The following is a 26857-nucleotide window of genomic DNA, read 5'->3' as shown; positions in this document are numbered from 1 at the left end:
TGGGATTGTGCTTGGGTTCATAAAAGGTATTAAGTTGCTGCAGATGGATTCTCTGAAACCTTCAGCTGTTCCTCCTGTTTTGGCTGCCTTGTTGGATGCATTTTCCAATGCTTCAGACTCTCATCCCCATGCTCCCAAGAAACCTGATAGATTCTGTAGAGTGCCTCAGGACTGCACATTTTTGTACAGGTGTCTCTTGCTGACCCCTTGGTGGTGTCTGTAACTTCTGACAAGCCTTCTCAGTTGCTTCTTTCTCCCATATTACTGCCCTCCATTAAGGATAACAGGACCATGAAATGCTAGATAAGATTTTTATCTTTGCTACCTCTGCATTTAGGGCTGTTAATTGTCATGGTACTCCAAGAAGGCAGTGTATGCCGAGACGTCAGAGAGGAATACATTTTATTCATTGGGTTCCTGGTCTTTGTTCTTCGTTGTATTTGCTGCTTTGCTTTGCTGTTAATTATCAGACCCATATGTCCTGGTATTTGTTGGCTGTCCTTTCCCAGGCATGTCAGGTTATTTCTGGAATCCCAGAATCTGAAGGTAAAACATCTGCCCTTTCCCTGTTAGGGACTTCCTTCCAGGTGGCTGGTCATTCCATCGAGTGTAGTTATGATGCAGCAGATGCTTCTAGGGCTGCTGCTTTTGGGTCAGTGATGAGGAGGTATTCTTTTCTTTGGCTTCAACCTTTGCCTGATGATATTAAGGCTAAGTTGAAGGATGCCTCTCTTGATAATAAACACTTGTTTGGTGAAGCTGCTGCTATGTTTAAGTCCCTTCAGGATAAGGGCAAAGCTTTACAGGAATTTAAACATATGTTTGTTTCTCCTATACCTACATTTCACAGAAATTCCCCAAGCAAGCCTGCTTTTGTTCGTAGGCAATTTGCACCCTTCTAAAGGTAAAAAGGGTGCCAAGTGGGCTCCTCCTGCTAAAGCTGCTCAGACATCTGTGCCTCAGAAATCTCCTTTTCCTGATAAACCAGATGCTGTTTGACTGTCCTATTCTTCCCAGTCACTTTCCTCTTTCTGTCTGTCTCTCTCTCTTCCTGATTGGTTACAGATTACTCAGGATTCCTGGGTCCTGTCCATTATCTGCCAGGGATATTTTATAGTCTGGAAATCCCCTCTCCTTTTTATGGGTGTGCCTCAGCTCCCTAAGGAACAACTGTCATTCTTTCCAGAGGTGCTTAGGGATCTTTTCAAGAGCTGCCTCTGTCTGAAAGGGGGAGGGTTTTTTTTACTGTGGGATGTTCCTAGTTCCCAGGAAAGAGGGTACTTGGAAACCAATTGTAGACCTTTGTTTTGCATAAAAACCTTTCTGAAGGTGCCCTCATTTTGAATGTTGTCCCTTCAGACTTGGTTCCCTCTTCTGTTTCCTCAGGCTTATATGGTGTCTTTGGATCTCAAGATGCTTATGTCCATATTCCTATTCATCCCCCCTTTTCAGGAAATTTTTTACATTTCTCTGTTGCTTCCTGGCATTTTAAGTTCTCTGTTTTGCCTTTTGGTCTTTCTATAAAAAAATAAAACAGCCAGCCAAATGGAAAGGACCCCAAGGAACTCAAAATCCAAAATGCAATAACTGTAAGCAACGAAGAGTTTGGTCTTTCTGCTGCCCCAAGGGTATTAACCAAATGCCTCACTCCTGTGATTCCTTTTTGCAGGATTCAGGGGATCAAGGTATTTCCTTACTTGGACAGCCTTCTATTTAGGCATCCTCTCCAGAGATCTTGTTGCAAAATCTTCATTTTGCTATTTCTCTTCTGCAAAGGCTGAGGTTCACAATAAACTCCTCCTAGGGCCTTAACACTCCTTTCAAATTCTTCTTCCTCTGGCACATATAACAACCAGGGAATTTCTGAGATCTCTGGGTCTCATGGCATCCACCATCCATATGCTCCCTCTGGCCAAATTCTACATGAGAAAATTTCACTGGTTTCTGAAGTCCGTTTGGCTTCAATATGCACATCCCCCAGAATTTATAGTTCCTCTTCTACCTTGTCTCAAGAAGGAACTTCACTGGTGGATCCAGCAGTTGTCTCTAAATCCAGGGCTTCCTTTTCATCCCCCCTCTTTCCTTTTAGGAGCTGTTCAGTCACTTCATATGTGGGGTTGGGGAGCAGCAGCTTTGGCTCCCTAAAGGTGCAGGAGGTGTGTTCGCCTCTTCAACAGAAAGAGCACATCAGTATCAAAGAGATGAGAGGTCTTCTGCTGGTGCCTCAGGCCTTTTATTCTCTCTTCTCCCCAGGACCTGTCTGTATTTACAGACAGTACCACAGTGATGTGGTATGTAAACAAACGGGGGGGAGCAAGATCTTATCTTCTTTGGTGGTTGGCACTCCTAGTCTAGGATTTGCTATCCAGTATCAAGTGACTCTTCAGGCAGTTTACATTCCCTCAGGTCAAAACATTATGGCAGATATTTTGAGCAGGTCTTTAACTCAGTGCCACAAATGGATGCTTCACAGGTATGTTTCTGGACATTGCCCTCCAATGGGGTACTCAGATATTTTTGCCTTCGTTCTGAACAGACAACTTCATCTGTTTTGTGCCCAAGTCCCAGGTCCTCTGGTTTGGAAGGTGGAGACCCTATATTTTTCTTGGAAGGGGATGTTTCTTTTACGCTTTCCCTCTACTTCCCCTCATTCCAAAAGTCCTGTTCAAAATTCAACAGGCTGCTCCTAAAATCTTGTTGGTGACTCCGTTTTGGCCGAGATAGCTGTGGTTCCCTCCTCTTCTGCACTTAGCCAAGTGCAGTCATTGCAAGTTGCCTCACAGGGTGGACCTGCTAACACAGGACAAGGGATCTCTCATTCATCTCCACCTGTCCACTTTTCAGATGACATTGTAGGTGATAAGATTTTCATTCCATATAGACACCTTTTTTCTGAGGATGTGCTTAGGGTCCTGCAGGAGGCCAAAAAACCCAATACTAGGAAATCCTACTTATCCAAATGGAAGAGGTTTTCTGTTTGGTGTCATCTGAAGTAGTTACTTCATTTGATCTGCAACCTGTGGGTGTCGGATCCGACCTCGGATCCGATCCGGCAGCTTTCCAAGCTCCACGATCTGAGCTCCTAGCTCCTCCCCCCTACCCATAATCCCCTAGTACCAACCACATTACCTCAGATTATTTTTTGCCGCGGTTAAAGAAACTTCCTTGTGAAGAGCTCCTGGCTGGGTGAGATCATTGCTGGTTTTTAAACCAATTTTTCTCTCAAAGTTTCGTGTGTGTGTGTTAGTTTCCCTTTTCTGCTTCTTCTGCTAGTTTTTTGGGTCACTTTTGTTTAATTTATAACTAAATTATCTTCACTCCCCTCCCCCTCCTAGTGTTTAGGTGTGTGTGTGTGAAAGATGTCAGAAGGGCCTAAGGCCATTTTCTCTAAATGCACTGTGTGGCCACAAGCTTTCTCCAGCTGATGGCCACACTAAGTGCATTTAGTGCCTGGGGGCAGCCCATTTGTCAGAGGCCTGCCAAATCTGTGCGGCCTTTAACCCCCGGGCACTCCGGGATAGGAAGAACAAGCTGATCCTGGCGGGAAAGTTCCCCCCCCAGGAGTCGGCTTCTTCTTCCTCTCCCTTTCGGGCTCCAGCTGCTTCAGCAGCTTCGGCGCCATTTATCCCCTTAGCTCTACCCGGGACTCAATCTCCGTCATCGGGTTTGAGCTCTGGGGAAACTAGTGCCTCTTCCCTCAGAGAGAAGAGGCACAAGGATAAGGACGGACACAAGTCCCATAAAAGGCGGGCCGAATCTCATCCTTCGGCTCCGCCAACAAAACTATTAAAATCTCCCTCGAGGGTCTCCGGATCCCCCTCCTCTCGGCGCCGTTCGCCCTGTTTTTCGCTGGAGCCGGAGGAGGAGGATAGGTCTCCCTCGAGATCTTCGAGGCGGCCCTCCCAGCCTGCATCTACTACTTCATCTAGGTCGACCCGAAGCATCTCCGAAGCGGATATGGAAAGGATGATGCGTCGGTTCTTACAGACCCAAATGCAGATGGGGATGCTCTTGCCTCCCCCCCTCTGGGGGGGGGGGGAGTGCAGGCCCCATATTTGCCCCGATCACTCCTTCTCCGACTCGTTTTCGGGTCTCGGAGTCATCGGATCCAGGCCCTTTTGGACCCGGGGAACTGTCGGCGCCGATAGCGGTTGTCTGTTCGCCGACTATACCTTCGAGCTTGTCGGACCCGAGCTCTCGGGGCCGAGGGCTGAGTGTCGGATCCGAGGGAGTTGCTGTGTCTTCGGCGCTGTTAGCGTCGGAGCATACCTCTGCCTCGGCGCCGACTGCATCGGCTCCGACCCCGATCCCGTCCTCGGAGCCGAGGAGATTGCTCTCAGAGGCTGGTGAGAGTGGTTCTCCTTCGGCTTTTGAGGTAGTGGAGAGGGTACTGTCGAGGTCCTCCAGATCCCCAACCTGGGCTTCGGATCCACCCGTACCCCCACTGTATGAGGGTCTGTCTTCCATCATCCGTCCATCTGGACAGCCTGCCCAAGCCCTCCAGCTAGTTCCCGTGGAGGAACAACCCGTGGACGAGCCCTCTTCGGACAGTCCCACCGAGGAGGTCCCTCGAAAACATCTGTGCAAAAGGAGGCACCTGGACTCCCCCGAGTCCATTACCACAGACACGGACTTAGATGATATGGAGGGTTCCCCAAGGTCACCCCCTGAAGATGTCTCCTTTGGAGACATCATGGAAATGTTGCATATTAGAGGGGGGTGGTCAGCCCAAAAGCCTTCCCTTGATGAGTCCGTGTTCCTGGAGGCCTTTGAGGCAGGCCCATCTACCTCCTGGGTGTCCCCTCCGGCCGACCCCCTGGTGGACTTAATTACCACCAGGGCTTGGAAGGAGCCCGACACCGTGGAGCCAATTCCAAGGCACCCCGGCACCCCAATAAGGTCCTCAGCCTACCCACAGATAGACCGTCTTGGGCCAAAGGAACCCCCGTTGATGCTATGTTGGTGGCGGCGGCCACCAAAAAAGAACTTGCACAGGAGAGTTCTTCGGTTCACGCACCGGATAAGGAATCTCGAGCGCTTGACTGGATTGGGAAGCGGATGTTTGCTTCAGCGACTTTTTCCATAAGGGCGCTGAACTATATGGCACATACTATTAGGCTACAGCGAGACTTGATTAAGGAATACGCTGCAGCCCCCCCAGAGTCCATGTTGGTCCCAGACAAAAAGGTTTTTGAGACTCGAATGACCACTCTAAAATCCATCTCAAATACGTCTATGCGGCTTCTCTCCCATGCAACTGAGGGAGGCGCTAGAGCTAGCGGAGCCGGGGTCGTCTTGCGACGTCTCTCCTGGCTCCGTCTGTGCGACTTCATGGACCCCTTCAAGGCGTCCTTCGCGAACGCCCCTTTTGACTGTTCTGCCTTGTTTGGCAAAACTGTTCGCGATACGCTGGTCCAAAGTGAAAAGGACGGTAAGACGCTGTCTGCCGTCGGAGTCCGCTTCTCTAATCCCCAAAGATCCTTCTCTAGGAATCAGAGGGGACAAAAGAAGCTGTGGTTCCGTAAGTCTCAACAATCCCATCCTGCTGCGCACCACTCGTCCTCCAGGGGCAGAGGACAAGGTGGACGCTGGCCCAGAGGCAGGGGGGGGCCGCGTAATTTCGGGTCTAGAGAACCTTTCTCAGACCCACGCAACAGCCCTGAGGGCTTGTCCGACTGTCCCTCTCTGGAGGCAGTCGGGGGGGCGATTGTCGGAGCACCTGTCAAACTGGGAGTCCCTTACAACAGATCGATGGGTGCTCCGGATCATATCCAGAGGTTACTCGATTCCATTCATAAACCTTCCCCCCAAATCCAAACGCCTCCCCGATGTCCCATCCGATCAGAGGGAGGCAGCGGCTTTGGAAATTTCAAAGCTGCTAAGAAAAAGAGCCATCCAGCCCGTCCCCCCAGACCAGTCCGGATTGGGTTATTACTCCAGGTTCTTTTTGGTGCCAAAGAAAACGGGGGACCTCAGACCCATCTTAGACCTTTCCGCCCTGAACCTGTTCATACCCAAAGAAAAGTTCCGGATGGTCACTCTCCAATCTATTCTCCCCCTGCTGCGGGAGAATGACTGGATGTGCTCGCTAGACCTCAAGGATGCGTATTACCACATATTAATGGACAAACGATCCAGGAGGTTTCTCCGCTTCCGGCTCGGAGCCAGTCATTATCAATTCAGGGTTCTTCCATTTGGCCTCACCTCAGCCCCCAGAGTGTTCACCAAGGTCATGGCAGTGGTTGCAGCCCACCTGAGACTCCAGGGCATTCAGGTCTTCCCTTACCTAGATGACTGGCTCCTCACCGCGACCAACAAGCATCAGCTCTATGTGATGAGAGATTATGCTCTGTCTCTGGCCCACAACCTAGGCATCTCAGTAAACGTGCAGAAATCCTGCCTGTGCCCCAGCCCTAGAATTCATAGGGGCCAGGTTAGATACACAAATCTCCAAAGTTGTTCTAACGTCAGCCAGGCTGAACAAATTGTCATTCCAAGTGTTAGCCCTTCTTCGCAGCCCTGCTCCTCCAGCGGAGTTGGTCCTGAGGGCACTGGGGTCTATGTCAGCAGCGATCGGTCTCTCTCTTCATGCTCATCTGCGAATGCGCATTTTACAATGGACCCTTCAATTCCAATGGTCCCTGTCGATCCACCCATTATGCATGCCAATTCCCCTGAGCAATTTGTGCAGGGACTTCCTTCTGTGGTGGTTACAGGCGCAGGAACTCAGAGAAGGGAGACCTTTTGTAATTCCTCCGGCCAAAGCCACGTTGACCACGGACGCTTCTTGCCTCGGGTGGGGGGGTCATTGTTCAGGCAGATCCGTTCAAGGCAGGTGGACTCCCCTAGAGACCGCATTACATATCAACGTCCTAGAGATGAGGGCGGTGCTTTTAGCGTTGCAAGTTCTCCACGACCTTCTTCCCATAGGGACTATTGCAATCCAGACGGACAACATGTCAGTAGTCTGGTATATAAACAAACAAGGAGGGACCAGATCTTATCCCCTGTGCCGAGAAGCCATGAGAGTGTGGGAATGGGCAATTTACACCAACCGCTTTCTGATAACAACGCACATTCCGGGGCGGTCCAACATATTAGCGGATAAGCTAAGTCGAATGTTCCTCACTCCATACGAGTGGTCTCTGAATCCATCTGTTGCGAAGCAGATCTTCCACAAATGGGGTCAGCCTCGCTGCGACCTTTTCGCTTCTCCTTTAAACACAAAATGCAGCGAGTACTTCGCAATAGTTCCCCTCAGAGGTGAGACCCCCAGAGACGCTCTAGTCCATGCTTGGCCTCCTGGACCTCTTTATGCTTATCCACCCCCCCCCCCACTTATGATGAAATTCATCCAGAAAGCCTGTCTGTTGAGGAGCAGAGTTATCCTCATAGCCCCATTCTGGCCTCGACAGATCTGGTTCCCCTTTCTGCGGTCTCACTGTGTGGCTCCCCCATGGATTCTGGATCCCAGTCCATACCTAATCTCGCACCCAGCGAGATGCCATACCCCAAACCTGGTCAATCTCAAACTTGCTGCTTGGTTGATCCAGTTCCATTAATGGGTAGAACTCCCGGTATCTCATCCCCCGTTAAGGCCATTCTGGTGGCGGCTCATAAACCATCTACCAGGAAACTTTACAACAGTAAATGGAAACGTTTTTCCATCTGGGCCAAAGAAAGAATTGGACCCTTTTACTGTCCCTATTCTGACTATTCTGGACTTCCTTTCTCTGCTTTTTAGACAGGGAGCAAGTGCCTTCACAATCAAGGTGCAGTTGGCGGCCATCTCCCATTTTCATATGGGGGACGGCATAGGTTCCTTAGCATCTACTAAGTTGTGCAAAACCTTCTTAAGAGGCGTTTTTCTTTTGAAACCACCTGTCAAGACGGTGGTGCCCCCGTGGGATCTCACTCTGGTCTTACAAGCCTTAACGAGACCACCTTTTGAGCCGGCGGCCTCGGTTCCGTTAAAGTTCTTGTCTTGGAAAACTGCTTTCTTAGTGGCTATTACTTCGGCCAAGAGAGTTTCAGAACTACAAGCTCTGTATATTAAACCTCCGTACCTTATTTTTCACAAAGATAGTGTGTCCCTTAGGACTAACCCGTCTTTCTTGCCTAAGGTGGCTACAGAATCAAACATTAATCAATCAATAAATCTTCCTGTATTTTTCCCAAATTTTCACAACAAAGGAGAATATACGTTGCACAAATTGGATGCACACAGACAACTGCGTTTTTACTTGCACAGGACTAAAGAGTTTCGCAAGTCGGACCAGTTGTTTGTTTCTTATGCAAAATCAGCCATGGGCAAGGCAATTACTAAGGTGACTGTAGCAAATTGGATCTGTCAGTGCATTATGCTGGGATACACCTCATCTGGGAAGCCAGCTCCGGTTGGCGTCCGTGCTCATTCCACAAGATCTGTAGCTACCGCAACAGCTTTTTGGTCTAGGGTTCCAGTAGACGATATTTGTTCAGCAGCTACCTGGTCCTCATCTCATACCTTCATTTCTCATTACAAACTGGATATCATTTCCAAAAGTAGGGCCTCTTTTGGCTCCGCGGTGCTTCGGAATATCCTTCCGTAAGGACCACCCAGGTTCTATAGGTTAGCTGGGGACTCTGTCCCACAGGTTGCAGATCAAATGAAGTAACTACTTCAGATATAGAAGTTATGTACTCACCATAACGTTCCATCTGAGTAGATACTTCATTTGTCTGCAACCGACCCCCCCCCTGCCATCCCCCGAACCTCGGGAAAATTCTCTGATCATTTGGAGTTGGTTTCTGTCTCGAGTTGGTGAGGCAAAAAAAATGATCTGAGGTAATGTGGTTGGTACTAGGGGATTATGGGTAGGGGGAGGAGCTAGGAGCTCGAATCTTGGAGCTTGGAAAGCTGCTGGATCGGATCCAAGGTCGAATCTGACACCCACAGGTTGCAGACAAATTAAGTATCTACTCAGATGGAATGTTATGGTGAGTACATAACTTCTATTTTCTTGTAATCTGTATCCTCTTTCTCTGGATGTTCCTTTGATTCTTAATGTGTGAATTGCTGAAAGATGGGTTGTGTTATCCTTCTGTTAGGGCTCACTTATCAGCTATTTCTGCCCCTGGAATCATAATTTTGTTCTGCAAAAATTGACTCTGGCTCCTTTTGAGCCTGCAGCTTCTGCTTCCTGCATTACTCTTGGCAGATTGTACTTTTGTTATCCCTTACTTCTGTCAGATGGGTTTCTGAGCTTCAAGCCATTATGGCTTATCCTCCTTTTTGATATTTCCTAAAGGCAGGGTGTCCTTGTATACTAATCTTCTTTTATGCCCAAGGTGGTGAATGAGTTGTCCCTTAATCAGTCTGTTCATTTGCCCACTTTTTTCCCTTCTCCTCAGTCTGCCAATGAGAAGGAGCTGCACATATTGGATGTGCATAGACAACTCAGATTTTATTTGGATAAGACTAAGACTATTAGGCAATCTGATCAGCTCTTTGTTTCCTTTCATCCTAGGTCTTCAGGATTAGCTGTGTCCAAGCAAACTGTTTCTTCTTGGATCTCAAAAGCTATTTCTTTTTTTTTTATTCCTTCTTTTGTTAAGGCGCATTCTACTACAACTTTGGCTTTTTCTGGTGCTTTTTTCAAGAGTTTGAATGTTAACTATTCTTGAGGCAGATACCTGGACTTCTCTGCATACATTTATCAAGCACTTTGATGGGATCTCCAGAGCTAGAGTTGGTTTTGCTAGGGCTGTCATCCATGGCTTCCTAGAGAGCTCTGTTGGTCCTTCCTGAGCTTTGGCACTCGTCCTAATGTAATGAATACTGCAATAGTGAAATGGAAGGGCTTAGTACAGTTGTGAAAAATCTTACCATAATGGTAGATGTCCTTCTCTTCACTGTTGCAGTATTCACTCCCACCCTCCTCCCTGGTCTATTTGTTTTCTGGATGTACTAGTTACCTTTTTACATTCCTTGGACTGGCGTTCCTGCTGGGGCTTTCAGTTCTGAGGGTAGTACAACTGGACGAACCTTTATGCCCTTCACTACTTGAGGAGCATCCATACGACATACTGCATACCTTAAAGCAACCTAAAGGCTTTGGTAAACTGGTTTCTGTGCCACCCTTAGCAGCAACACTGAAGAGAAGGGCATTTACTGTTGTAAGATTTTACACAACTGCTTTCTGTTACTTGTTTCCACTTAAAACCTGTTATTGGATTAAACCAGTGGTCTTAATGCAGATATCTGCCTATGCAGAAAGTAAGATGAAACATATTAGCTCTACGTGTTTTATGATCTGTGTAGTTTTGCACCACCACCCCCAGCTCAACAACCCAAGGCTACAGCCTGCTAACTTAAACATGCTTTTATCTAGACTTTTTTCTCTTTGCTTTGTAATGCCTGTATTTCTTAATACTAAAAAAAAAAAAAAAAAAAAAAAAGAGGAGAAAAGGCATCTGTTTAGTCGAGTATCTGTATCACATACAAGAACAAGTAAAAATTCTTTACTATAAAACATACAATTTATGTAGTGAAGAGTTTCGTAGAAGTACTGTTAGTAACGTAACATTGTTTTACTTATAGTCACCTTTCTCCTTCTGCTCCCATCAGTGTCCTTCCAAATGTTAACGACATGAACTGAGGCAAATGCCTTTCATTTCCCCACAAATTTACAAAGTCGACAAAAATCCACTCAACTTTTTCTTATACAACCGGATTTTGCAAATGCAACTTGATTCTTTGCAGTGTCACATTTATTCACCAATTTCTGTATTGCTGGTCTTACTGCTCATCTCCATATCCCAACTGCAGACTGCTTTTCAATTCCAAGGTACTCAACTCCTGTGCATTTTTCTGTCTCTCAAGCATTTTTCTTTGGGCTAGTGGAAAACGTTACACAGGTAAAATGTCCATGTGCTTTATTATCCGTAGAAAGAAGAGCAGAGTCCCCTTTTGCTTGATGGCTCACTTTTTGCTGGACAAACTTTTGTATTTCTTCCTTAGTCTATACTTCATCAAAAAATTACTTTCATCCTCCATGAAAACACAGTCTGATAACCTGCCTCTCAGCATTCCCTGATTGATGGAATACATTTCTTCCTCTTCTGTCTGGTGAACACTGAATAATCATTTTCCACAAACACTCTACTGTCTCCAACTTTTAATGCATTGCCTTTTTGCTACATTGTTGTCAGGATGAACCTTTTCTGCTGGTAGGTTTTCATCTTTGCTGCTTTCTCATGGCCTGATTTGGAGCATATATATGGTATGCTTTTTCAATTAACAGCAGCTGCTGTGGAATACCAGTCCAGTTGCTTATTTATGCCTTCTGTTCCTTCTAGTACAGCAAAAAATGTCAGATTTTCTCTCTCGTGTCCTCTAATTCTACCATTTTTTGAAACATCTCTTTTTAAACAGTCTCATTCAGCCCGCCTTTTTCATTTTGACCTCTGATTTTTGCAGTTTTATCAGCTCCTCTGAATATCTGTTTAAAGCTTCTAGCACTTTTTCCACCATTTTGTGATTTGAGTTGATATTCGTCTTTAGTGTTTTATTTATTTATTCGGCTCTGAGCACGGTTGACTCATTGTTTCCTCTAGGTTGCTGGAAGCCATGTTTTGCACCATAGCGGGAGCTTGAACTGCTTTCTGCTAAACAGTTGCAGGAGTCTTTTTGGTCAAGGTTTTCCCTTCACATTTTCTAGTTGATTTTCTGTTAGGCTATCTTAGTTTCTTCTTTGCTGGCATCCAGACAGTGTACTTACTATCCAGTAACTGAATTTAAAAGTGGAAGCACCAAAGTTAAGCTGTTAATCAGTGTGCAGCCGTCTTGGAAAGTCTTCAGCAAATAATCTTGATCTTGCAGTGTTATTGTGTGTACAAGTAAGCATTTTTGTGCCCTTGAGTTGTTTCCTTTAATAGTGTGTGGGTAAGCCACAGGTCATGGGTTTTGGGTTGCCAACTTGCCTTCCTGGAGGTGTTTCTACTCCCCATTGTAGTGTCAGCATTGGCTGCTTTCTAACTGCATCTCTTCACATTTTTATTTTCTGAGTTGCAAGACCCTACCTGTTCTGGTCTTATGTGACTTTTCACAGCTTTTATAATTTGTATTTTCATGTTATTTTTGCCTTGCTGAAGTAGGTGTCCTTACACTTCGAAGACCAATACAGAGAAAATGTGTGGGCTACATCTTTAATATAACAGGGCATTTGAAATGCAGTTTTTTTAATGACAACCTGAAAAGGTTTTCCTCAGGGTGGTATCTGGTATCTTGTTTACATTAGCCTGATGTCTGAAAACTTATTCTTGCAGTTGCTGAATTATTTTTTTATCACACACAGATTTGTTTCAGACTGTTTTATTGATCTTTGAAATGCATGTGCATGATTTTGTGTAAACTGATTTCCACACACATTGCTGTAACAGCATCATACATTTCTGTGGAAGGTGGAGTGCAGTGTAAGTAGACAATGTAGTTACTAATTTAATGTGATTTATCTTGCTTTTCTGCCCATTGTTTCTCAACTTCTGTATTTAACACATCATATTCTGTTTGTTGGATTTGTGGTTTACTTAAACATTTTCACTTCTATCTTTTCTCTGGTGCTGCATTGTTACTTGTTTGGAATTATACAGGGAGAGACAGGGCATCTGTCTGGGACCAACTTGAAGATGCTGCCATGGAGACCTTCTCTCTGAGTAATGAACCATGACATTTGACCTTCAATGTGTCTGTCTGTTTTTTGATTTCTAATTTGCTCCTTGTGTGCTGACCTTGCATGTAAGCTTGTTCTTGTGTGATATATGCATGCATTCTTATTACTGACTAGAGAACACTTCCCTTTACTTTGATTTTTGGCTTTTCCTGTTTAGACCATTTTCCTATATTTTTTTAAGAACGAGAGCGAAGGTAAGTCCTTTACAATAGCCTTACATGATGTTACCTTGAAAATGTGACCTATTTTATAACATAAGACGAACGTTATTGCAGATCTTGATTGTGCTTCAGTTTGCAGGGCATAGTCATCTGCAAAACTCTCCACCTAGCAGTAGAGTGCACTCCAGCAAAGGATTCTCAGCAGTTCAGTCTGAGTTTGTGTGATTATCCTCACAGTCATTGTAGGGGGATTTCTTACAGAAGATGGTATGAGGCTAACCCTCCTCCATTCTTTTCTACCAGTAATCAGACTGAGCTTGATTCAGTGATTTAAGAAATTATTTCTTTAAATTCGAGTAGAATTTCAGTGCACAATTCATTATTCAGTCGCTTGTTATGCTGGCAGGTTTTCTTCTCAGTTTACTAACAGATTGGTTGTTCTAATTGTTCTTGTAAAATACAGTGACACAAGTCATATCAGCGGACAAGAGACAGAAAAGAGATGCACATGATAAGCACTTAAACTTGTGTTGGTTTGGTCTGGATATTAAACCTGACAACTGAGTATTTTGAAAGAACTTTAATTGTGCATGTTAATCAATTCAGAGCAGTCCGAATGGGCTCTTATTGACAAAAGCTCCTTTGAATGTATTAACTATTTGGGAACATGTCAGATTGGTGAAATTAGTTTCAGCAGATGTAAAATGTTTGAATGCAGTTTGCCAAAACTGACCCCACCTATAATGGGGTTTGCCTCTTTCTTGTCTGTTGTTCAACCCTGTATTTGGTATATATAGTTATCCTAGCTCCACTATCGAAGGTTCTTGAAAATTGTATCCATTCTCAGCTTCTCAACATCCTTAGAAATGATAATATTATTTCTCAAATTCAGTGTGGTTTCTGTCTTCATCATAGCACAAACGTTGCCCTCCTAAGTTTCAATAACTCCGTAAACCTTCATAGAAGGGCAGGTAACCTTGTCTCTTCTCTCTTTTTTTTAAGATCTCTCTAAAGCTTTTGATACAGTTTCTCATCAAAGATTACTAATCAAACTCTTATTTAAGATTTTATCAGTCATTCCTCTTATATCTGTAGAGTTGTCCATCAGATAGACACCAATCTATAAAATAAAACACTTATTTCTCTCTCTCTAAAACAAATACTTATTTCTCTCTCTCTCTCTCTCTCTCTGTGTTGGTGTTCCCCAAGGATCAGTCCTAGGACTATTACATTATGCCATCTTTATAAATGATCTTCACACTGGAATCAAGGATGGCAGCACAATGCAGTCCTCTTATTCTGTTCAGTTCCTAACATACCATACCTTTAGCAGGTCACTCAAAAGTCATTGTTCTTAATTCTTATCGCTGCATTTAGCCTATGGGTAATGTCCTGCTAAGAACACAACACCCGACCATTTTGCGAAAGCTTCAACTCCCCTCCCTGTCATTCACTCAAGCTGCTGATAGGCTACACCTTTTTGGGGGGAAATTAAATTTGCAACCAGAGGGAGTAAATCTTCAGTATTTTCCTGCTGCCTCAAGGAGAAGCATCTGTCTGGATCCAGATTAACAGCAATTGGTCAAAAGCTTCTTGCCTAGCAGACCCAGCCTAATAACAAGCAGCTCCCCAAAAGAAGATGGCAAGAAGGATAACTCTTCATTCTAAATACAGGATGTAACTTTCACAAAAGAAAGTGTTAAGCTCCACCTAATGAATGACTATGCTGGGAATCTGATCACCTTACCCACACCTCCTGCCCCAGTTTTCTTACCTCTGTCACACCAACTGACACTCAATCCATTAGCCTGGGGTCATATGGTTTCACACAGATGAGTGCGTGCTGAAGGTGATTTAGGAAGAATTAATTTGTCAGTGGGTGGACTCTTCTCATCTTTTCATGGGAATTCCTTCACAGACACCAAACTAGACAGACCTGTTTCCACCAGTGCTACAGTATATGTTAGAAACCAGGGTCATAGATCCAGTGGCTATTTCTTTCCAGGATATTTTTGGTACCAAAGAAGGAACACGTTTGGAGGCCTATTTTTAGGCCTGTCGTTTCTTAACATTTATGTTAAAGTTCTAAAATTCAAGATGTTGACCCTATAGTAGATAATTGGATTGCGTCCAGGCCATCGTCTTATGGTAACACTGGATCTCAAAGATACTTAGCATCACATACCCATTGCTCACAGTTTCAGGAAATGTCTGAGGTTTGCTGTATCTGGATCACATTTTCAGTACTTTGCATTACCTTTTGGATTCTGCATTGCAGCTCAAGTGTTCACAGAGTCCGTCTTCAGTGGTGGCTCGTTATATATTGCAGGGCATCCACATTTTCCTTATTTAAATTACTTTCTTATTTCTGCACAGTCTTCTGCCAGATGTTTAGAGTCCTTAAAAAGGTATCCAACCTCCTGTCACAAGTAGAATTTAACTTGAACCTACAAAAATCTTATTTAACACTCTCTCAGTAAATTGTCTTTTTGGGTGAATGATAGATACATTCGGGTTAAAGGCTTTTCTTCCAAAAGAAAAGGTAATAATTTACCAGCAAAATTTTTTGAGTTTCTCTCAACAGCTTCAGGCTTCTGCAAGAGAATTTTTCAGAATTCTAGGCCTGATGGTGGCTATGATTCTCATGATAAATAATTACCCATGAGAAAAATTCATTGGTACCTGCAACAATTGTTGGATCTAGAACCTGCATCCCTTGGACTTTCAGATTCCTGTGCTAAAGTTTGTATGGTGAGAATTGCAGTGGTGATGGGATCAAATGGCTCAAACTCCAGGACTCCTTTTCTCTCTCCCAATGACAGTTATTTTTATTTAGAAAGACTCTTCAGTTTATTTTGGGGTGTAGTTTCTATGAGAATAAAAGTGCAAGGTCCATAAGACTCTGGACAGACCGAAGCACATTAACATTAAGGAAAAGCTAGCAGTGATTTGTGCTTTGAAATCTCTACAACATGCAGGCTCTTTACAAGTGGATTAGAAACAACACCACAGTGACTGTGGTATCTCTGCCAACAAGGGGGGGTTAAAGGCAATATTGTCTGTGCTGGCTAGCAGGGACGGTGAGAACTGATACTTTTGTATTCTTTGACTCTTCGGGCCTCCTGCATTCCAACAGAGCAAAACATTGTGGCAGTCAGACTCCGCAGATGTTGGACAGACCCTCACGAATGGAAACTCATTACAGACATGTTCCAGGAGTTGATCTGGTTGTGGGAAACACCTCAAACATTTGTGTGATCTGCTTAAAGATGGCTTGTTCCATGAAGGTGCATATTGAAGCCATCTCAGCTTGTCTGCTTATGGATTCCGGTCTTCTATATTTCTGGTCAAGCAGTTTCTGGAAGGAGTGTTGCACATGAGACCCCCTCACAAGCAAATTCCTCCACCCTGGGATCTCAGTTTTGTTTTAAAAAAAACTGACCTGAAATCCTTTTGAACTGGCCTCTCTGGTGGCTTGCAGTTCATCACATGAAAAACTGTTTTACTTGTTAAGGTGAGTATCTGAGTTGCAAGCTTTCATGGTGGGTGACCCCTTTCTGGTTTTCCGCAAGGATATGGTCACATTGTGCACTAATCCTCCATTTATGCCTAAAATTGCTTGAGTTTCCCTTGAATCAAGCCATCAGTTTCCCTTCTGCATGCATTGGTTATGCTTAGGCAGATGTGATACTACCATGACAGAACCAAGCCCTTTAGGAAGGCTAAACGGCTGTTTGTTTCCTGCACTGGGACAGGGAAGGACCAACCCTTGTATTAACAGACTATATCCAGATAGTTACCCTCTGCTGTTGTTTTCTTTTCCTTTGCCATTCACACCATGATATAACTATTCTAGGCAAAGTGAAGGCACATTCTACCAGGGCCTTCTGTTCTTCGGTGGCACATTGGAAAGGGATGGACTCTATAAAGGCAGCAACTTGGTCTTCTGTTCATACCTTTGCAAAGCACTACAAACTGGGTTCCTTCCGTAGGTCTAGAACAGGCTTTGCTAGGACCATTCTCTAGGGGCTTCTAGACCCTTATCCTTCCTCCTCCCAGGTAGCATAAGCTGTGGGAATCTACTCATAGGCTGCTGCAGCAGGAACAGTGAAGAACATAGTACAGTTGTATTAGTCCTACTTAATTATATCAGTAGATGTCTGAATTTCTTCACTACTGCAGTAGCCACACCCACCCACCATGCCCTTTGTAGATAATTGAGGAGGGACACAACCTCCTTTGTTTCTGCTACTACTGTTGCTGCTATTTGGGCCATTTTTATGGTGATTATTGATTGATGGTTGCCAGAATGAATATCCCTTCCTTTCTTGTGGCAGTAAAATCCTGAAGATTTACATCATTATGGTTACTGATAGGCTGTACCCTTTTTGGACGCAAGTATATCAGCAGCCAGCATGAGTGAGAGGGAGTGGAGTTAGAGCTTTGGCAAATTGGCCAGGTGCCATTCTTCTCAACCTGTTTACACAAGAAATATGGACAAAGCCAGAAATAATTGGAGGAACAAAGACCCAAAAATAGGGACAGATTTTAATTATTGTTATAACCTATAATGTTCTAGAATTACAGGCTTTGCAGTTCCATGCTTTTTCTGAAGTATATGAAGATTGAAACTCAAATGGCTATCATTATTTTGTGACTTCAAATTTCCATGATTTATCAAAAAACCACAAATGTTATGATGAACAGATGAAAAATGAAAAATTTGGATAGATGAGAAGAATGCCAAATGGATAGTTAAGAATGGTGAGTGCCATGTACTTATTAGTATACTACCAATAGGGTACTGTTTTTAAAGTAGTAGTTGTACTGTCTGGATGCCTAAATCAAAAAATAAGTCACACAGACAAACCAATTAGTAAAAACTCCCAAGAAAAACCTAGCCAAGCTAGAGTTGTCACTGTGTGATATCTTAAACCTCCTGTAATAAAGGCCCATAGGATATATGCAACTGACCCCTTAAGAACATTGTGTTTCAGCTGTATGGCTTCCGAATGTCCACAACTTTTTCTTTTTTAAGTCTTTACGGACAGATTCAGGGCAACATTACCCCCCCAGCAGCAGCAGTAGGCAGCTGCCTAGTCCGTCTTGTTCTGAGCCCGGCCTTGATAGTCTTACCACTTTTATATTACTGCTCTGTTTGTATAGTATGTGTGATGCCACAGGAGTCTTCACTTTTTTTTTAAATGCCAGTATATTAAATGCGTTTAAGCTGTCTCTCTATCTGATTTGTGTAAACTATCACACAAAAACCCTCATGGTTTCTTTCCCTTTCTTGGTTCCCATTCTGCTTTTCAGAAAGAAGTGAGGGTTAGCATCATCTTCTCTTTCATAAGACATTAATAATGAGAGTCTGAGGTGTATTGAATTGCTGAGAATGTTTTTATTTGCTCAAGTGCTCTCTGCTGGCAATTGCTGAACTATAACCAAAGGATCTTTTTGAAATCAATTAAATCCAGAGCTGCTGCTTTCACTCTGACTTGAATGATTCATTTGTCTGTTTTAGTTCTAACCAGATTGATCTTCTATTTAATGTCTTTTTAATTTTGCTGTCTGTATTGTATAAACATAGTTTAAATAACGCTATGAATTTTTGGCAGTGTTTTAGGGAGCAGAGGTTACACATAAAGTAGTCAGTGTCGTTTACAAGAAGATCCTAAGCGCCTCTTCCTTTGTCAATATTGACTAGTTAAAAGACTATAGTTGTAGACCATTGCGATTAATGCATGCATATATTACAGTAAAAGTTCAGTTTGCATGAATGAAAGTGTACCTATGGTATACATTTCTTTTGTTAGAGGAAAGACTGTATGTAATAACCTGCCAGTTTGTTTTTGAGAAAGATACACGTAATAGCACACACTTAACAGAATTAAGTTGAAAATACAATGACTGTGGCTTGTTGACATTAACTAAACTATAAAGTTTATGTACTATATACGTTTATCACAGTACATGGATATAGTGCACTTAGAAAGAGAATGTAGATCTGAAGAGAAAATTGTTTGGTGAAAGATTTAAGAATCAGTGAACTTAACAACGCTAAAAAAACAACGTACCAGAAATTACAATTATTCCAAAATTTATAAAATATGCCCTCAAATGTATGCCCATACTAACCTGAATGAAATCATTCCACTTTGCTTGAAGTATTCTATCAATGTTTCGTATTTAAAACAAGATCACAGTGGTTTAAAGTGTAGCTCATACAGACCAGTTTCTTTATTAAACTTTAGATAAAATGTTTATGAAATTAACCAATAGTATCAAAGTTTTATTCTATTACTGATATGTAAAGTCCAGACTAGATTATTTATTTATTTATTTATTTATTTAAATTTGTTGACCGGGAGTGTCCGACTGGACGTGGGTCCATTTTCAGCGGAGGCCCGGGGAGAAATGCTCCACAGTAAAATAAACTGACAGTAGTTACATTGGATTACATAGTGATTAACAATTTAACACAGAAATTACTTACAACATATTTACAGATGAAGAACATAGTACATCAGTAGACAACTAGAATCTTTATCTGTAAAGTACATAACAGGCATTAACAAATGTAACAATGAGAAGTTCCTGCTGTATAATAAGTACTAGGCTTATGAGCATCTGAGCTTGCTATCATCAAGGTAGTTAGTGGAGGTGAAAGAAAGGTAGTAGTTGGATGGGGTGGATGATATTAGAGTGGGAGTTGCAAGGGCATAGCCAGCATGTTTTTAGGTGCACTTTTAATAAAGATTTGAAGTTGGTGCATGATGGTACGGAGGTAATCGTGGGTGGGAGTGAGTTCCATAATTTGGCTATGGCGCAAGAGAATAGTGCTTCACCAGCAGAGTTATTGGCTTTAGTGATCTGCAAGTGATTTTTGTTGCTGGATCTTAGTGGTCTGGTGGTGCGATAGGGTTGGAGTAGATTCTGGAGGGATGGGACATTTAGTGGATGGTTTACTAGTTTGTGGGTGAGTGAGAGTTGATACCATTGAAGGAGGTGAGTGAGTTCAAGCCAGCCCAGTTCAGCAAGTGAGAGACAGTGGTGACTAAGGTAGGATGCCCCTGTGGCGAATTTTGCGATTTTGTTGTAGCAGGTCTCTAGCTTGTTTAGATCACATTGCCTTAGGTTGGTATATACTGGAGAGGCATAAAGTAGGGTGGAGATAAGGTGGGAATTTGCTATTGAAATCTTTGCTGCTTTGGTGAGAAATTGTTTATTTCTGTATAATGCTCCTAGTTTTTTGTGGACTTTTTTTATGGTCATGGATATGTGAATGTCAAATTTTAGTTGGTCTATTTCCACTCCTAGCAATTTGGTGTGTTCAGTTGGGTATATAGTGGTGTTGTCTTTTGCTGTGATAAAGTGAGAGTTGTTTTGAGTATGTTTGGTGGGTTGGAAGATGAGTAGTTTAGTTTTGTTTGGTTTGAATATTAATTGGGCATCGGATAACCATGTTTCAGCAGAGGAAAAGGCTTCCTGTGTGACTTTTTGCAGTTTGGGTAGGGACTGGGCTGAGCAGATGATGGTAGAGTCATCTGCATATTGGATGAGTGTGCCATGTTTGGTAGCAGAGGCTAGATTATTGGTGTAAACAGAGAAAAGTAGGGGTCCAAGGATGGATCCTTGGGGAACCCCTGTGGAGACAGGTAGTTGGGGAGATATGTCATTCTGCCATACAACGGATTGTTGGTGGTCAGACAGGTAACTCTGAAACCAGTTGGTGACTGATTGTGAGAAGGATAGGTTATTGAGAACAGAGATAAGTTGTTTGTGTGGGACCATGTCAAATGCTTTAGATAGGTCTAGGAAAGTAGCAGAGGAGAGATAGCCATTGTTTTTATGCTGAAGGATAGTGTTTGTAAAGGAGAGTAAGGCATTGGTGGTGCTATGGTTTGGTCGGAAACCATGCTGAGTACTGGAAAGGAGGTTGTTAGTAAGGAGGTAGTGTGAGACCTGAGAGTGTATGCATCTCTCTAGTATTTTGGAGAGTGGAGAGAGAATAGCTATGGGGCGGTAATAGTTCTGCAGAGGGTCCGCCTTTGTGGAGGGGAATTATATGTGAGACTTTCCATAATGTGGGAACGTAACTTTCTGACACAGATCGGTTAATCAAGATGGATACTGGGTAGGCCAGAGCATCATCTGCGATTTGTAGGTATTCACTTGGGAGGTTGTCTGCTGCTAATTTGGTGGGTTTAAGTTTAGTTAAGAGTTTTTTTATGTTGGCGGTAGGTACAGGTGAAAAAGAAAAGGCAGTGGGGAGATTACTAGTTGAAGGTGTGGGTTGGAGGGTAGGGGGTTGTGTTGTTTAACTAGTGGTAGTATGGTTTGGGTGAAGTGTGGTTTGAATGAGGTAGCAATATTTTCTGAGGAGTGAGGGATGTTAGGAGGAGGGGTACTGACTTTACCTGGGTGGAGGATGGAGTTTATGGAGGACCAGAATTGTTTGGGGCTGTGTTGTGAGGAGTCTAGGGTAGACTGGTAGTATTGGAATTTGTCCGGTTTTATTAGCTTTTTGACTCTATTGCGTAGTTCTAGGAATTTCTGTCTAGCTGCAGGGGTTTTGGTTTTGCGCCAGTGCTCCCAGGCTTTATCCCTGTTTTTCATTTCTGACTTAGTGGTTTTCTGTAGCCATGGGGAGGGTTGTGCTTTGGTTCTGGAAAATCTTATGGGGGCTTGGTAATTAAGAATGTTCAGGAAGGTAGTATATTAAAAGATTCAACTGCGTCGTCTAGACTGAGGTACTTTAGAGCATGCCAGTTACATTCTTTGAGGGATGAGATGAATGTGAGTGGGTTAAAGTTTATTTTTTTACGTATTTGACGATAGACAGGTTTAGCTTGGTACAGGTATTTTTTGAGTAGGAATGTTGGGGAGTGATCACTGAGGCTATCTGATAAGCAGCCTGTTATATATGACTGGGGGTTCTTGCTGACTAGTATCCAATCCAGGGTAGAGTGCTAGCTGGAGTTTTTATTTATCCTTGTTGGTGACTGGACTAGTTGGGTGAAGCCATTAAGGTGTACATGATGGGTTGGATTGTTGCCAGAACAGGATTGCCAGTCAATATTGAAATCACCTAAGATGATAGTTTATTGGGGGAGATGGTGGGTAGACCAGCTGAGGAGGTTTTCTAGTGGAGGGATGTTTTGGCCAGGTGGGAAGTAACATCCAATTATGTTGATGGTTTTGTTTCGGTTAATTTTGAGGTTGGTGTATATTATTTCTTCATTGCCTATTTGTGGAGCTGATGATTTTAAGATCTGGATGTTTAGATGTTGTTTAAATATTATAGCTACACCACCTCCTTTTTGTTTAGCGGTCTACTCTTAGTATGCCGTAACCTGTAGGGAGTATTTGCTCACTGGTAATGTGAGGTTTTAGCCAGGTTTCTGTCAGGACGACTATATCTGGGGAGTATAAGTCTATGGTGGCATGGAGTTCATGGACTTTGTTGGATATATTTCTAATATTTAGGCTTAGTAGAAGGAAGTCACTTGGCTTTCTATTGGCTGTAATATGGGAGAAGTTGTGATTTCTAGTCTGATTATGAGGATTGGGGTTGGGGATTGTAGGGCCAGGGTTGGGGTGGATGTCTCCACTTAGGGCTAGTTTTGATATGCATGAGATTATTAGTTTTCTCAGTTTTTGAATGTGTTTGTTTACAAGGGAAATTTTATGATTGTTCTCTGTGGGTAATAGGTATGGTGGGAGGGTTACTATATTAAGTTGTAGGGATGCTTTACGTTTGGGTAATATAGTTGGTAGAATATGTGGGGGGTGCATAGGGCTGGTTCTTGAGCTGGTGGGAGGGGAGCTGAGTATGGTGATGTTGTGAGTAGTAGTACAGTGGTAGTGGTTGAGTGGGGGAATGATGGAGCTTTGGTAGGATGTAAGATATGCAAGGAGAGTGCATGCAGTGAGCAAAGGAAAGGTATGCTTGTACATGTCAGTTGAGGAGGTGTGATAGTAGAGGGAATATGGAGGAGGTAGTGTTGGGTTAGCGCTGTAGTTGGCTATTGGAAAGATGGGAGGGGTTTGAGTGCAATAAAGGTGGGACCACTGGGGCGGGAGGGAATAGGGGGCAGGGCAGGGAGCGAAGCGGGTAGAGACCCTGTTTGTTTCCAGCCCCTCATACAAGAACCTGTCACAAAGCAAGACAAGTATGTGTTAAGAACAATCACAATTGACCAAGGACTGCTCTGAAACTGTAAGTCTTGTCTTAATTTCTCAGGTGGAAAACCAGGATAACCTTGTATCAGTAGGCTACTGTGGTATACTTTAAATAAACAAACACACAGTATTGATCAGTTATGGGTACTATTTGCTAACAGAAGGGAATAAGAGAAAGTGGAAGATGTGTGTGGTGGTGGGGGGGGGCGCTTACAGCCAAAGCACAGTGCTCTCAAGGGGAAAATGAAGATTGGCTCAAACAGTTAGACACATACTCAAAGTTAACTGTAGCTGTTAGCAGACAGTTCAGACCTGGACTGCACTTTTCTTATAGGAATGTTAAAGGTGGTACTGCAGTTGAATACTTGAGTGGTGTTAGGTCTAGAAAAGAGAAGAGTACAGAGAGGAGTAAGCACTTTTGAGATGGTAAATATATATTATAAAGATTATAAAAAACACACTGAGCAAATAGCTACCACATGCATTGTCCTGAACCACTACTTAGTATATGCAGATACTGAGCCAATTGGAAGAACATTAGAAAACAAAAACCAGACAGACAGTTATGCAGCCACAGATAAAAATATAGCGAGCAGCAATCTGTCGTGGTTCTCTAATGTGATTCCATCCACCAGTAACAGCACAAACTTATAGAAATAATTTAGACACTAGTATGAGCTGTCTACACACAACACTATTACATGAATAACATTAGTGAACAAGGTGCAGCTATGCAAATAGACCATACATACTATTATACTAGTAACAACTTGGTGCATGCCATAGTAACATCAAAAATAAAGCATAAAACATATTAGATGTCTAACACAATTCAACATAAACATATACATTTGTAAAATGTCTAATACAATTCAACATAAATAGGCATTTACAGTTGTAAAACACTTACTGGAGAGACACTGAGCCTTCATGGGGCCTGTAGCAGAGTGGATTGTAGTTTTACAAATGGTGCCTGCCACAGGTAATATTTATTAACTCTGGGATTGTCTTAAGGTAATAAACAGGGAAGGGAGGGGAGAACAAGGGTGTGAGCAGGCAGTTCTTTGTACTGCTGCTAATGAGCCAAAGCAAGACAAGTATGTGTTAAGAACAATCACAATTGACCAAGGACTGCTCTGAAACTGTAAGTCTTCTCTTAATTTCTCAGATGGAAAACCAGGATAACCTTGTATCAGTAGGCTACTGTGGTATAGTTTAAATAAACAAACACACAGTATTGATCAGTTATGGGTACTATTTGCTAACAGAAGGGAATAAGAGAAAGTGGAAGATGTGTGTGGTGGTGGGGGAGGGGGCTGCTTACAGCCAAAGCACAGTGCTTTCCAGGGGAAAATGAAGATTGGCTCAAACAGTTAGACACGTACTCAAAGTTAACTGTAGCTGTTTGCAGACAGTTCAGACCCGGACTGCACTTTTCTTATAGGAATGCTAAAGGTGGTACCGCAGTTGAATACTTAAGAGTTAATAATTACTTATTAATTCTAAATACGTAGCACAACAGGATGATAAAAAGTTCTAACTTTAAGTATGTCATACAGATTTTAAAAATTAAAAAATTTATATTGGTTAGTTTGTAAATAAAAAGACTTGATTCTTTTGATCAGGCACATTTATTTGAAATCGTGTTTTGGTATTTATTCAGCCTTTATACATGTACTCAAATGGTTATATAATAATTATTTAACATATACTAAAGAAGGGTGTTATCTTTCTAAGGTATTAAAAATTAGAAAGGAATTAAGCAAGGTTGTCTGATACTTAATTGTTTGCATTAACCATAGAACTCTTAGCTACAGCAAAGTTGTCCTGTAAATGATTGTGAAATTGATAGTGGAAGAGAATTCAGAATTTTGTATTTGCTTATGACATTAACACTAACTAGCATAAGAATGTCATTATATGGATAATGTGCAAGTTGAAAGTATATACCTACAATCTCAATTTGAAAAATAAATGAGACTGTAGATCTATTCTGCATGGTCACCAAGGGTTAGAGTATTAGTAATACACATGTACCGAGCACTGTAATGTGTTGGGATTCTGTTTCAGAAATACACATACTGAGAACAGTATGTGTGGTGTGCAATGGACTGTAGATCAACTGCACTAAATCAGTGTAGGTACTAAAATAGAAAATGCTGCATACATAAGAAATTGGTTGTGTACTGTACACTTAAATGGGGCACATATGTGATGTCTTTATTGTAAAAGTTTATTTATGATTTGTTTGCTACTCCTGAATTTGCTTAACCATCAGGTGGTACCCCCTCCACCCAGGAGGCTGAATGGACCTATTCATCCCACTTTGTCTACCCGTCTGGACACAGTAGTTGTCCATATCATCTTATCAGGGCTCCTCCTTTTGGATGGAGCTGGCATTATGGCTTGTTCTTTTGGTTGTGCAAGCTGGGAGTAGTAATAGTTGTAATCTCCTGGTGGCTGTTGTCCATGGGAGGTTCTTTTTTTTTTTTTTTTATCCATGGTTCGGAGGTTGATATAATGGTTAAGGTCTTTACCTTACAGACACAAGGTGCAGGGTTTGATTCTTACATTTGGTAATTGGCTAGACTTAAAATGGCCCACAAGGGCAGTTTGCCTAGTACTGATCTATGATCCTGTGACAGTGACCCCACTGCTGGCTGACTTTCATGCTTGTGCACTATATAAGAACTTGTATATACTGCCTTTGTAGCTTATAGCTATAAAAATATGCTTGGTTGTAAAATGTTGGTGAATCTTTTTTCAAGGAGGAGTTGTGAGCTTGCTCTTAATTAGGGAAATGTACATATGCTATGACAACTAAAGAAAGGAAAAATAACAGTATTGCATGTAGTGTCATGTTACTGGATGCTACAGAAAACAGAATGTAAATGCATGTTATCAGAAAGTTTTGTAAGGAAGTGACTTCATATATCCTTTGCAGTATAGGAATGTATTGTAGGGAAATAAATGTCCAGATGCTGTGCACCATGTTTGAAGACTGCAGTAAACTATATCCTTTCATTGCTGTTACAATAAAGTATGTATTTTTTTACAAAGATGAGGATGTACTGTATATTCTCCATGCAGGTTGCAGAAAGGTAAATAAGGTATGAAAAGTATAGATAACTCAAAAAAAAGTCTAATTTATAGTATCATGAAGCAGAGGTCTGATACCCACCTCTCGCTTTTAGTGGGTGAATATGGATATTAAAATATTTGAGCAACCAACCTGAGGTGAGCAAATTGAGAGCGGCAACAGAAAGTTGATTTAAAAAAAAAAAAAGGCAAGTGGTGTATGTTGTATAGATTGTATCAAGCAGAAGGTACATGCATGTCCTGTGAAAGCTGAAGTAAATTAAAGGAATATATGTACTGTTTAAGATACATTGTGCATGTTGCAGAAATGTAAAAAATACATATATTACAGTGAGTCCTGTAGGGAGGTGAAATACCTTTGTGGGTTTCCAAAAGGTAAAAATAAATGTCTGGCACACTTGGTGTTTCAAGAACAGAATGGCTAGACAAAGATTGCATTGTACGGATTACAATAAGATGAAAATGCATTGTACACGAGTTCAGGATACTAAACAAACGTTTTGGTATGTTAAATGTACTCGACATGTTGCATGCAGAGATAAGCATATGCAGGTGTGCATCACTAAACATCCTTCCACACTACATCTGACTACATTTATGTCCATACTGTACTAAGCAGACGTAAATGAGATTGTCTGTTATGCAGACGGACATGAAGCGAGAAAGGGGGTTTAAAGCCCAAAATTTTTTTTGTGTTTT

The 26857-nt window shown here is 42.5% G+C and overlaps 1 protein-coding gene across 1 annotated transcript in view; it reads left to right on the top strand.

Annotated features, from left to right (window-relative positions):
* The window catches only part of MADD (MAP kinase activating death domain), a 2427721-nt gene that overhangs the window by 1652599 nt on the left and 748265 nt on the right, over positions 1–26857 (top strand). The window contains exon 25 of the mRNA XM_044082094.1: positions 12634–12696. Within this exon, the coding sequence (XP_043938029.1) occupies positions 12634–12696 (63 nt within the window). The remainder of the gene's footprint in view (positions 1–12633; positions 12697–26857) is intronic.

This window comes from Protopterus annectens, chromosome 9.part0, assembly GCF_019279795.1.
Source record: "Protopterus annectens isolate FY-2018-M chromosome 9.part0, PAN1.0, whole genome shotgun sequence".
In the NCBI taxonomy this organism is placed as follows: Eukaryota; Metazoa; Chordata; order Ceratodontiformes; family Protopteridae; genus Protopterus; species Protopterus annectens.
Note: the sequence above shows the minus strand (reverse complement) of the source record. Positions and strands in the feature narration are given on the sequence as shown.